Source organism: Micropterus salmoides, unplaced genomic scaffold (genome assembly GCF_014851395.1).
Source record: "Micropterus salmoides isolate LMB-PRFRI ecotype aquatic unplaced genomic scaffold, ASM1485139v1 Ms_hic_scaffold_21, whole genome shotgun sequence".
Lineage (NCBI taxonomy): Eukaryota > Metazoa > Chordata > Actinopteri > Centrarchiformes > Centrarchidae > Micropterus > Micropterus salmoides.
Genome location: NW_024041262.1, coordinates 21,712,578 through 21,726,467, shown reverse-complemented (window position 1 = coordinate 21,726,467; position 13,890 = coordinate 21,712,578). Strand labels below are relative to the sequence as shown.

General features: G+C 38.4%; 1 protein-coding gene across 1 annotated transcript in view; it reads right to left on the bottom strand.

Annotated features, from left to right (window-relative positions):
* Positions 1-13,890, bottom strand: part of LOC119915508 (ankyrin-3-like) — a 116,158-nt gene that overhangs the window by 59,358 nt on the left and 42,910 nt on the right. The window contains 8 exon segments of the mRNA XM_038735056.1: positions 288-485; positions 984-1,082; positions 5,274-5,372; positions 7,043-7,141; positions 8,815-9,012; positions 9,180-9,278; positions 9,804-9,902; positions 11,173-11,271. Of these exon segments, the coding sequence (XP_038590984.1) occupies positions 288-485; positions 984-1,082; positions 5,274-5,372; positions 7,043-7,141; positions 8,815-9,012; positions 9,180-9,278; positions 9,804-9,902; positions 11,173-11,271 (990 nt within the window).

The following is a 13,890-nucleotide window of genomic DNA, read 5'->3' as shown; positions in this document are numbered from 1 at the left end:
TGTCGAAACTGTAGCCATTAAATGCTCTACTGCAGTTAAATGGATGTTATGACATGAGTAATGCCCAAAGAAAACCTCTTCAGGAACAGTGTTTTCAGACTCTAGAGTCATTCTGACCCAACTCACTCAACTGTACTGGGTTCATGTTCCTCAACCTGGGAGTCCCTTACGGTGGCGCAGCAGTCTTATGTAGAAAATCTACAACTGTTACCGATCAAGTCACATTAGATTTTTGTGTGTGTGTGTGTGTGTGTGTGTGTGTGTGTGTGTGTGTGTGTGATATTTACCTTGGTAATAATGCCCAGACTAGCTCCTTGGTCCAGCAACGATGATGCCACATCTCTGTGTCCCTCCCTGGCGGCCAGGTGTAAAGGTGTGTATCCAGAGCTGGTCGTGGCATCTGGGCATGCTCCGTTTGCCAGCAGCTGGTGGACAATGTCTTGTTTACCAAGACGGCTTGAGATGTGCAGCGGAGTCTGGTCGTCCTGGTGACAACAAACAAACATTTTTAATTGATACCAAGACAAACACAGCAGCTAGGAAAGAAACCTCGCAATGTGCATGTGCTCATGTTCTTAATTGCTATGTTGAACTTTGTACTGAACACCAAAGCAATTTTACATTCTGAATATGATTAAATGATGATAAATTCGGGAAGCCTTACTTAAAGTCTGATTCAATGAATAGTGGCTTTTCTAGTGTATTATTTTAAAATTCTAAAGAAGAAAAAAGAAGACAAAGACAAATCGTTGCTGCACTGTAATCACTCAGTAATTAGACACGTGCACAGCCGTAACCACACTCTCAAATAGAAGCACACACTCAGGCACGATATCGTTATTTGGTCTCAAACAAACAAACATACATCAACACACAAACTCACACACACACACACACACAAGTTGTGTATGAATTGGTTCAATGTGTTTTCTATTTAGAAGGATGAGTTTTGTCTGAAATCAAATGTCACACGTGGTCTATACCTTGGCTCTGGCATCGACTTGTGCTCCATTCTGGATCAGATATCGGACCACATTTGACTGTCCTGCCCTCGCTGCCATGTGGAGTGCCGTCTCCCCCCTCTGTAACACACACACAAACACCCAGACACATGCACAGGAAAGAGGGATTGATGGTTGTTCCAAAGTTTTGATTCTTCTCTGCCCTCCTTCCTCATTAAAACACACTCTTGTAGAAACTCCCTTTCTGTTCAGATGTACAGAGTGAAAGAGAGGCAGAAAGAGACAGAGAGAGAGAGACAGAGAGACCCCCTCGCTCTCCACACCCAACTCACCATAATGACGTCCCATAATGCTCCGTTTCTACGGTAACCTGGCCACAGACACGGCGTGGGCGACCAAATACTTGGGGTTGAAGAGTTGAATGTGCAGTACTCTTTCCCCTCTTTTTTTCCCTCTCTTCCCTCTCTGTTTGCTCATTACTCGGTTCTTCTCTTTCAACTCTTCCTCCCATCTATCTCTCTCTTTCTCTCTATTCTTCCTTTAATGTGACTTAAGAGTTAACAGGAGTTTGTAGCTCCTATAGAAGAGTGTTGACAAGATGAGAGTCCTTTCCTTACGTACACATGGTACTAATAGACTTTCTCTCCTCCTTCCTGAACTACAGAGGTTTTGGAGGAATTGCTCAGTTTTCTACAAGGTAATGCAGGCCGGCATAAAGTCTGTTACTATGTTTGAATATATCCGTGTCTCTCTGTAAAATGCTGCCTGAGGTGTCGCATTATCAGTGGTGAACATACTTGCCAACTCTCCTGTGTTTCTTTGCCCTCTCCCAGTTTTGCAATTCTCCCGTATTACTCCAGATTTATGACAAATTCTCACAAATTATTTTCATTATCACAACCTGTTTCTGCAAATGTTCAGAGTGTATAAGTAGAGCTGTTCATGCCCCATCCTTCTCAGTGAGTACTCTCTAAGGGACAGGGGCAATGAATGATTAAATAAATGAAAACTGATGAATATTAGTTTGTGCCAGAGATTCACGCAAACTCATGCCAGATGGCCGAATTATTAAAGTATTTAACACAAAAAGGCAGTTTCTGTGTAATTATTATTACTATTATTGTTATTTTCATTTCAAGATATCTGAATGCAGGAATGCATTTTTCTGGTTGAAGAACCCCCTCTTTTTTCGAAATCCCTATTTCTGAGGTCTCAAGGTTGACAAGTATGGTGGTGAAAGAAGTATCAATAGAATAAAATAAAAGTAGTCCGTTACAAGAAAAAGCTCACTTATAGAGTTGGTATTATGCTTATTTTCAGGTTCATAATCTTATTTAGGGGTTGTAACAGGTTTACATGGTTTCATTTTCAAAACACATCATATTTTTTGTCATACTGAACATTGCTGCAGCTCCTCTTTTCACCCTGTGTGTTGAAGGCTTCGTTTTAGCTACGGAGTGATGCATCTTACCTCTACAGGATGTTTGTTGGGAGTTGCACATGCGCAGTTCCTAGTTAAGGACTACTAGCCAATCAGAAGCAGAGAGTGTTTTGGTTCCATGTCTTTGTTCCTAGTCCTGTGCCTTAGTTCATGTCTTAGTATTTACTTCTAGTTCCTTGTCTGCATTATTTTAGTTTAGTCTGCTCTGTGTTCTAGTTCTGTGTTCTCATTTAGGTTTTGTCTGTTATTATCTCTGTGTTATAGCTGGTCGGTGTTTGTCTGTTTACATGGATTTCTGTTATTGTCTGAAGTTAAATTCTTGTCTGGTATTTTGTAACATGTGTTCTGTCTGTTCCCCTAGTAATCTGCCTGCCTGTCTCTCTGTCATTACATTGTTAATACAAATAGTGGCTGTAGCCACTTTATGTACAAAACTATCATAAGCAAAATGAACTTAAGTATTAAAAGTGAAAGTACTTGTTCTGCAGAAAAATAGCGCCTATAACTTTTATATAATTAAATATGACATTATTAGATCGTTAATACTGATGTATCAATGTCTAAGCAGCATTCTACTGTTTGAACTACTTTATATAAAGTTAGGTAGTTTCATTCAGTGTTTCCCACCCTAGGAGTAGGAGCCTACCAAAGAGTCACAATACCAATGTGAGTGGTCATGAGATGATTAAACGTTTTGCCACACCGTTTTTAGCTTCTCTTTTTGTGAAATATTGGATAATGTTAACTTTTGGGCACTATTATTCAAATTAAACCAAATGAGAGGTTAAGAGGGGAAATGTCTCTTTGGTAAAACTGTTAAAACCTCAAGGGGCCAGGAGCCAAAAAGGTTGGAAACCACTGGTTTAGTCTTTACCATGTATTTTATAATATTATTCCATGTTGGGCTTTTTTTTTTTATAAGAAATTACTCTAGAGTGAAAAGTGCAATATTATCCTGTAGAGGATAAGTATAAAGCAGAACAAAACTGAAATACTCGAATAAAGTACAAGTACTTCAAAATTATACTTAAGTACAGCACTTAATTACATGAATTGTACTTGGCTACTTTCAAACACTACATTATAAAAGAAACTGTGAAAAATGTCATCTCATTTTCTCTCTCTCTCGTACAGACGATGGATAATCGCTTAAAGAGGTGGTATTATGCTTTTTGGCTTTTCCCCTCTCCTTTATTGAGTTATATCTCATTTTTGTGCATGTAACAGGTTTGCAAAGTGAAAAAGCCCAAAGTCCAGCCCAAAGGGAGTTCCCATCTCCCACAGAAAATTCTGCTTGAAAACAGCTCGTTTGTAGTCCAGCCCTTCACTTCCTTTACTTGTGACGTCACACTGAAAACGCGTCATAAAGCTTACCAAGCAGCTAGCGGGGGTCAGGCACGCCCTCAAACCAAGCTAGTCTGAGCGGAGGCCCTTTGACTCGACTCGCCTTGGTTTGGTTTTCCATTGTACAAATGTTGCACCTGTACCTGCTTCCAGGTACACCTCACCTCCGTCGAGGTTCCAAGCGAGCTGAGGGATACTAAAATGTAACATGAAAACACGACAGACTGCCGATTGGTCAGAGAGAATCGTCTATTCACTGCATCATCATTGCTGCACCAGACAGAGGCCAGCAAGAGAAAGTTTTATATTTTACAGTTTTTGTATGGAATTTCATCACTAAATCCACTTCTGAGAAGTTTTGAGGTGAGAAATCAACTGTGTAGATATCAAATATTGACAGTTTTACGAGAAGTGATGGCGGAACAAAAATGTGCTTGAATATTTTCAGAGTTGAGGAGCTCCGCAAGTGGCTGCGGAGGAAGCCTGTACCAACCCGCGGGGGGAGCGTGTAAGGCCGGCCAGCCGCCTGCTCACAGAGCCCTCTGCTCCCGCCGTCATCCAGGTCATAGTTATCCAACAAAGGTTAAGGGTCAACTGTAGCCCTTGACTTTAACCTTCGTTGGACACAGCTGGAAGGTTTTCATACAGCTTATCTGTCTTTACATTATGAGGAATGTTGAAACATTTTAACTTAAAAAAGAGAAAGCTGTGTGGATCGCTGGTGTGTGTGTCGCACATAGACTGTATATAAAAAGTCGCATTGAACATTACGTCGCGGCAGCTGTGTGTGGCATCGCTATGACAACAAGCTATGAACTATCTCTGGGTACTATCTGCAATGGAAAACAGAGAGTAGAGTCGAGTCTCGAAATCGATTTGCGCTATGGTAGCATTTTTCGGCAAGGCAGCATAGATCGTCAGAACACCGGCAACAGCTCAACGTTTAGCCCTGAACAATGATGTTGTGTGGTTGTGGACTTGTGAGTAACTTATACCATCTGCTAGGTTACGGTCTAAAGCGGCTTTGATTTGGATCACACTACGTTGTTTCTTACAACCCGCCCCTCTCTGCTTCTGATTGGCTAGTAGTCCTTACCTGGGAACTACACATGTGCAACTCCCAACAAAGATTTTGTACAAGTAAGATGCATCACTCTGTAGCTCAAGCGGAGCGTACAACACACAGGGTGAAAAGAGGAGCTGCAGCAATGTGCAGTATGAGAAAAATATGGTGTTTTTTGAAAATTAAACCATGTAAACCTGTTCTGGTACAAACCCTAAATAAGATTTTGAACCTGAAAATTAGCATAATACCACCTCTTTAACACTTATTACTAACATAATTCTTATGTGTTCTTATATCCAAAATAATCCAATGTATAAGTATGATGAGTATGTATAAGTATAATATTTATGATGTGTGATGTAGTTCTGCCATTTTCCATTTGCTTAATTCGTTGGGAGGATAATAAGAATATTAGAAAGAAACGTGGAAGAAACAGATATCAGGAACTTCCTGAACTCACCACATTATTTGTGTTTGGTGAAGCCCCGTGATGAATTAGCTGGTGAACGATGTTTTCATGTCCCATAAACGCTGCAACGTGGATCGGAGTCAGACCGGACTATATAGTGAAAAGACACAGGAGACGAGAAATTAATGAAAATAAATCAATAAAGAGATTAAATAGTCACCCTTTCCAGTTTATTAATCACTACAGTGTCCTGTGTGCCTACCAGCTTTGACACGTCTCCCACATAAACACACGGAGATTCACAAAACCTTCCCTTATTATACAGTCAAATACAACAATGTGTAAAACTATCGAGATACATACCCATTCTCTCCTTTTACTAATATTGTACCGTCTACAGAAACTGACATTTTCTACAAAGTAAAACGGCTGATTGTTAAATGATCGTAAACGGTCATGCCACAAAGCTTCATTGTTGTCCAAAAACTATTAAAAACACACTAATGAGTTACACTGGGTGACGCACTCCTTCATTTCCATGAACAAACACACTGTAGTTTATTTTAGAGTCAATCCCACTTACAGTCCTGCTGTTCACTATTGTTTATTAATATGCAGCTGAAAATAGTTCTTACCAAATGCCCTATTTACTCCTGTTTGAGTAGCATTTCATCCAGATGAAAATTACTAAGATTGTTTTTAAATTGAAAGTTTATATTCGTGATCTGTTTTTAAAGACTTGCATCTTCTGTAGGAATGAATGGGCTTGAGTGTCATAGACAGGGTAGGGAGTCAGACTAACACATTGTTAATTTTAGTCTATTCAAAGGATTTGTTGACAACAAAATATAGATCCAGCCTTATCCTTTATCTGAACTCAGGAGTTTGTCTTCTCAGAAGTGTTGTCTTATACTGTATGTGAGAACAGGGGTGGAGGAAGTACTCAGATACGTTACTGAAGTGCATATATCAATAGCAAAGCGTGAAACCTGCATTCAAAATGTTAAGTAAAAGAGTTGACAGTAAAATGTACCAAAAGTAAAAAAGTAGTCATTATGCAACATATAACTGGATTATTATTACTCATGCATTAACATATAAGCAGCATTTACCGCACAATAATGGTTATTAATTTGAACTTACTGAGGTCTAAAAGTCCAGTTGGATTGTTTCAACATGTTTCTGACAGAAATCAAGATATATTTAGAAATCAGTGAGAATTTTTAAAAGAATACATAATAAGGGATTGCTGCTCTAGAATCAAGAAAAAAAATTATTATAGAAAATTCATAAAACTAGGTGACTTCAATTGAGTTGATCTCACTACAATGTTAGATTTTTTAGTTGTTTTAAGAAAATAAGACTTTTACAATAATTGACAAAAACTACATGGTCAGATGAAGAAGATTTTTGCAGCAGGTACAGAATTTAAAATGTTAACCTTCAAAGTAACTACAGTTGTTAGATAAATGTAGTGGAGTAAAAAGTACAGCATTTCCCTCTGAACTACAGTGGAATCTAATTATGAGGTAGTAGAAAATTTAAAAAACTGATAGTAAAGTAGAAGTATGTCAAAACTGTACTTAAGTACTGTTCCTGAGAGAATGCCCCTAGTTACTTTCCACCACTGTGACAAATTTAACCCCGGAGAAAAATCTGCCTACTTTCTCCATTTACACTCAGTTCACAGAGTACAAGAACAAAACATTTAAACTCCGGTAAAAACTGATTTAACAGAAATCAACTGATGCCATCTTGCTTCTATGACACACACACATAGACAAACAAACACACACACACACACACACACACACACCTACCTCAGTGACTGCCTGTATAGATGCTCCATGCTTCAGAAGTAGCTCCATCACCTTGACTCTGTTTTTCTTACAGGCGATGTGCAGGGGAGTGAAACCATTCTGAAAAAAATCAATACAAAAATATAAACATTTTAAAGTATAAAAATAGTCCAACAACTTTTTTGTGTGCTGCTCTGCAGATCTTGTGGAGCTGGCAGAAGACAAATCTGGAACGGCGAATGGAAATTACAGTACAAAGGAGGACCTTCTTTCCTTTTTTCCCCCTCTTTCTTTCACTTTTTCTCTTAACCCGCCTGCATGCAAACCAGACGAGCATGTGTGGAAATAAGTGACTCGACGCTAAGCTGTAAAAAAACAAACAAAAAAAAACAAAACAAAGAAAAATATGCTGCACTGAAATGGATACTTTTCTTTACAACTTACTCTTCTCTAGCCAACACGTACACTCAGCCCCCTCCCTCCCTCTCTTCCTCACTCGACTTTGAGGTTTCTGGCTCAATCCTATGACTTCATTTTCCTCTCCATGTCCTTTTTCCCCTTCTCCTTCTCCTCTGGCTACAAAGTCCCTGTGCTCTAACCACACCCAGACTTCTCTCATTACAGAACAGAGATGGTTGTCTTACACCAAGACAGTGGCCGTGGTTAAAAAGTCTCTTTTAGTCTCCTTGTCTGCTTTCTTCATTAATTTCCTTCATGTTCTCTCTCCTGTACTCTTTTCTTCTCCATTTAAGTCCCTTATTTCTTTTTTTTATTGTAAACAAACAAAGTAGAGATAATGAGGGAGGTAAGGAAGAAAGGAAAGTAAGAGGGGAGAGAGAGAGAGAGAGAGGAGATAAAAGACTAAAAAGGAAGGAAGACATTTTTTGTTGGGTGGGAGATGAAATCATCAAGACCTGATTGCAACAGTTAAACATTCCACTGCCACAACCTTGAACAAGACTGCAATTTCAATTCAACTATTTCATATTTTTCGGAGAAAAAACTAATTTTCAATTACTTTCTTCTCTAATGCACCACCTTACATAAATCTGCTGGTAGTTGTTATGTCACTTTTCTGTGAAAGTCATAACATCAAAAACATTTTCTGTAACTCCTTAAACATGGCTCAAGTGTGAACCGAATGCCATGCCATTAACGTAAAGGCTAGAGTGTGTAAATACACAGATAGAGAAATAAAAATGGAATAAAAATAAAAGAATAAATATTCTTGTTCTTTCTTCTAAAAGTTAAGTGTCATTTCATTTTTAATGGGACTGAAATGGAATCTATTTAATAAACCATAAAATACTGTGCATGAGTCTCTTCTCATTCTGTGTGAAAAACTGTTTTCATTGTTATTATTCACCTTGAAGTTTGGAAAAAATTGGAAAAAGAAAACTTAAAAAACACAAAAATGAGACCCTCAGTCTTTCATTCCTGCCAACTGCTAGTATACATCTAGAAAAATGTCTAAAACACAGCATGTGAGCATATAGGAATTAAATTATTATTGTATTGTAGGCAGCAGATTTATCTATTCTATCAAATCCATAAATGACTGATGAGAAGATTGATATTGAGAAGATATTGAGGGGCCTTCAGGGTCGGTTAAACCTTTGAGAAATGGGAGAAAAACTTTACCTCATCACCAACTTTAATGTTCTGTACCTGTCTATCCTTCTGCCATCTTAACACCCTCTCTCTCTTTCTGCCTCATTTTCCTCAAACTTGTGAATTTCTGACAACTGTCTCTTTTTGCTGCCCCACTGCCTCCTCCATCCTTTAATCCTCACCAGTGCCTTGGCGTTGGGGTTGGCCTTCTTGTCCACAATGACCTTTGCCACCTTGTAGTGCCCACAGTGGGCGGCCACGTGCAGCGCCGTCAAGTAGTCATTCGTCACGTCGTCCACGGGCACCTCGTGGTGTAGCAGCAGCTGGACACAGTTGAGGTGGTCGCCCTGTGTTGCCATATGGAGGGGAGACAAACCGTTCTGGAAGGAATACAGGAGAAAGAACTATTTATAAAAACAGAGTGAGAAGGAAAGACAGAGACAGTTTAGGGATTTTGCAGAGTAAAAAATAGAAGGAGAGAAAGAGACGAGAGGGAGATTGAATAGAGAATGATGAAACAGAAGACAGACACAGGTTGGAGGTGTACCTTGGTCTTTGATAGAATTGGAGCTCCTCTGTCCAGCAGCATCTCCACCACCTGCTCATGACCACTTCTGGCTCCACAGTGGAGAGGAGTCAGACCATCCTGTGAAAACAAACATTTTCCGCTTTGAACTTCATAGTACTCTCACCAACAGTGTCATTAAGCAACGCAATGAAGCCCTCACTGAATGGGTTAATGACAGGACACAGCAGGTGACCCTTCACCTCCTGAACAAAATTCCATTTGACACACCCACTTGAGAAAAGCCCTATGCTAAAAAAATGGTGGGCAAAGCAAGCTGCTTTTGACACCATGGAGATGATGATATAATACAGATACTGTGTGTGCCTGTATTGTAAGATAAATGGACAAGAGTTTGGCTTAGGGACATTTTTACCAGAAAAGTTGGTGTGGAGTGTTTTTTTTAACCAGACTTGGAGGGTTTTAAAAAAGCAACACTATGCATTATGAAAAGTCCATAGGGACTGCAAAGTCCTCTGCTGCTTTGATATTGAGTATTCCTTATTTAATGTGTCTCTTACAAGAGCCTATGAAAGTGCAATACTAAATTGATGGAGTACCCCTTTAAATATTAACAGTTAAAAAAGGTCCAAAGTGTGTGTGTACCTTGGTCCGTGCATCAATCTTGGCTCCTCTCTCCAGCAGCAGTCGCACCATGTTGCTATTCCCACGTTTGGATGCTACGTGCAGTGGTGTAATGTCATTCTGGGGAGAAAGAGAAGCATCATTTAGCCACTCAGGCATAGAGACAAGAAGCCAGAAAATTTTACTACCCAGTTTAAGTTGTAGTTATTTGAAGAAAAAAGGAAAATAACACAACAGGAACATAACACAAACATTGTAACTCTGTGGGTCATCTATAAGTAATCGATACATGATAATTCATGACATTGTGCATACAGTAGGCTACAAATGCACAAGATGCACAAACATATTTTAACTAAAATGAAGCTGTATAACACGTTTCAGACAGTCTCTCCACACCTGCAGCATTTTAATACTGCAGTTGAAATTGTCTGAAATTTGCTTACTCAATTAGAGAAATGGGGATGTCTTTGACAGTACAAGAGGAAAATTGATAAATATCCCCCTCTAGAGGAACATAACCACTCCAGCAACGCCAGCTGCACAGTGTTCTAGTTTGCTTTGTTGGTTTTCCCTTTGTCTTTTCCAAGAGACTACCAGAAGCCAATAAATAGTATCTGTATCTACTGACAGAGTGGCACTGGGTGTCTTACACAGGGCTAAACAGGGGGTTTTAATAGGACACTATGCACTGTGGAGTAATTTACATCATCTACTAACTATTTTAAGATTATATCATCTGTATGACTACACAGATTTCAAACTTCAAACTGTTCTTTGCCATTATGTCTTAATTATGAAATAATGTCACACATAATTTAGACAATTTTGTACAGTCAATGTTAAAGGAAATGGCTGGCTACAATGGATCTAAATGGATTTAAAATCTTTAAAAACAGGGAACAAAACATTGATGGATTTGACCTCTACAGTTAAGAGTAAACATACTTTGTGACGTGATAAGAAAAATACTGAACACTTACAACACACAACACAACTAAATATGAACGTTAAATTCAACGTTAAACTGAATTAGAATTTCGTTTGATAAAGTATGGATCGACAATTATTTGAGATTGAAACATTTTGAGATAGATATAGATTCACAAACGCACACACACCCAGTCTCAAACACCCATTAAACCCAGCACACATACATCCCTGCAATCTATAGTATCATATAGCACACAGACAACATGAGTGACAAGCACAGCTGTCGATTTTAGATTGATGTGTCAGTATAAGATTCCACACACACACACACACACACACACACACACACACACACACACAGTGTCCCGCCCTCTGATGAGTGTCTAGAGTGAGTGCTTGCAGCAGCACTAACTTCAAAAGATCTGTGTGTTTGCCATCTTTGAAGCAAAGTACCTACCCTTGCCTTGAAGTCCACAGCTGCCCCTCTGTTAAGCAGGAGTGTTGCTACGTTGATATTGCCGTAGTGAGCCGCGATATGAAGAGGAGTGAAACCGCTCTGAAAAGGGACAAAAGACAGACCGACAGAAAGAGAAACAAGAGAATCATGTAAAGAGAGACGAAAAGAAGAAATAAATCCCTCATAATGAACCATGGCATGATGGGAAATTAGCGGTCGGCCAAAAGCAGGCTAACAGAGTGATGCATATCAGGGCTGAGCAGAAGTCAGAACATGCTTAAAGTATTTAATAAGTGCTGGATTTTCCTTTTATAATAAATATATATATTTCAAGTGAAGTACTTGTGTAAAAGTTGGGGCAAGTGCACCGCAACCTTAAATGACCCAGGTGTGAAGTGAATAGAATCACAAACATAAGAACTTTAAGCTCCTGTGAAATGAAAACCATGCAAAGGGGACTCATCTGGGGAATTTAAATACCGAGTGTCCATTTAAGTTTTTGTCTCAACTCCTAATAAATCTACTCTGTGGTATGCTTTTATCTGACACGAAATACAAAAAAACAGACATGCAGGTGAGCATCTAGCTGCATTAATTAAAGGTAACCTAGATTTAATTGCCTATCTATTTCTAAAACAGGCTGCTTTAAAGAAACCACAAGTTGTTAGGCCAGACCTAAAGAAAACACTTTAGGATATCAAGGTCACCAACTTGGATTAATGGATAATCAAAAAATAAATCATTAATTAGATCAGATAATCTCAGACAGTCAAGTCTTAATTCTTGTGTTTTTACTTCTCCAAAGGAACAAACAGGAAAGGTCAACATGTTATTGATCATGTAATCAAGAAAAAAAAAAAATCAATGAGGTGTTCTATTGAAAGCTGATGCGACTTTCTGGGCACACGCTTTCTGGGCACAGTGACATTAATTAGCATTATCTCAAAAGATAGTCATCACAATGTCAGGTTCCTGTTTGTTAAAAAATGCTATATATGTATTGGCATGCTAAAGTTTAACTCCACCGCTCCAGTTTTTTGTTGCATCGATAGCTGAACGAGCCTTAGTTTCAGGATCTTTTAATGGACAGAAGGTCACATGCACAGCCAAAATGTTACTGAATTTTAAAAAAAATTCAAGACTATATGCATCTCAAGCAATCACTCAAGCAGTGCAAGGAACAAAAACATTTCTTCTAGTTGATGGATGTGATAAATATTCTTCTAACTTGAGTAGGATCACATTACAGAAAGGTGCTACTGTGGATGGAAAATGCAAAGTCATGTGGGGAGGAATAAAAACCTGTACTAGTTTATTCTGTAAAAGGTATTAATACAACTGTCAAAGACAACAAGGCTAGGGGATGCAACCTTAGTGTTCTGAGGTTGATGTTTCAAGATAACTCCAAGGCATGGAGAAAAATCTAAACAAAAAGGTGAGGGTTAAATGATTGGGCACTCAGGAACAATACATGCCAGTCATTTTCTGGCCAAACCACAAAAAGAAAATCACTTTTTTACAAAAATCCATTATTACAAAATGTTAGTTCTTCTACTGAGACATTAAAGGAATACTGAATTTTGGCAAATATGCTTATTCACTTTATTACAGAGACTTGGATGAAAATATCAATACCACTCTCATATCTGATATGAAGGTACATTCAGCAACTAGTTAACTAGCTTAGCTACATGTAAAGCCTGAAAACAGGGGAAAGCAACAAGTTAGTGACTAACTGGAGCCTTGTCCTCACCATGAAGCTACCAGATGAGCAGCAGAGACACCAGGAAGTCATTTTACACTTTAATATTTGCACGAACTAATTGTTAAATAATAATAAATGATCTGTAAATTAGTGAAATTTAGAGGTGCTTTTGGGCCAATTTTATTACCTTTCTACAGAGCCATGCTTGATGTTTCCCCCTTTTTACAGTCTTTTCTGCTAAGCTAAGCTAACCAATTGACCAATCTCATGTGACTCTCAGCAAAATGTCAAACTATTCCTTTAAGACTAAGCAGTACTTCTTCATTGAGGTCGGGCTTAACTGAAAAGATAATTAGGCTTAAAATGAGATTCAAGACCACATACACATCCAGATTAAACATATTTCAGCTTGACCAGAAAGTAACAACTGAAATCTACCAATATTGATAGATCCAGCAGTGAACAGAAGCAAAATGCATTAGGAGTGAACTCTTTCGAAAATGTACACAAAATATTTTTACGCTAAAAGACAACTACATGCACTATGTGGTAAACCCTCAGGATGTCTGTGAAGATAACAGTAATTGCAGCAAGGTGGTATTTGCTGAATTTTCATATGAAAAACACATCAACAAAAATGTTCTCTGATTCAGTGCTTAATCTATTTGAATACAAATGAGTTTTTTTTTTTTTTGCAGGAGCAGCTATTCCACTGGATTAACTATTATATTGTAAATAGTTACCTATATTTACTTCAACGGCAGAGAAAACAGGTTTATATTAGTCACATGCTTTTTATTTTGCCTGCTTCCCAGTTAATGCAAACTCAAAACGTCCTCAGTGTTCACCTGTTTTCTTGATAAATTCAGTATTATATGTACATTTCCACATTACTCATCCCATCAGTACCATCAAGTCATCCTTACCACTGTGCTGCTTTCAGTTTCTATAACCACTCTTTTCATTTACCAATTAATTTAATTCCTTTCACATTTACATTTCTATTGATCGAT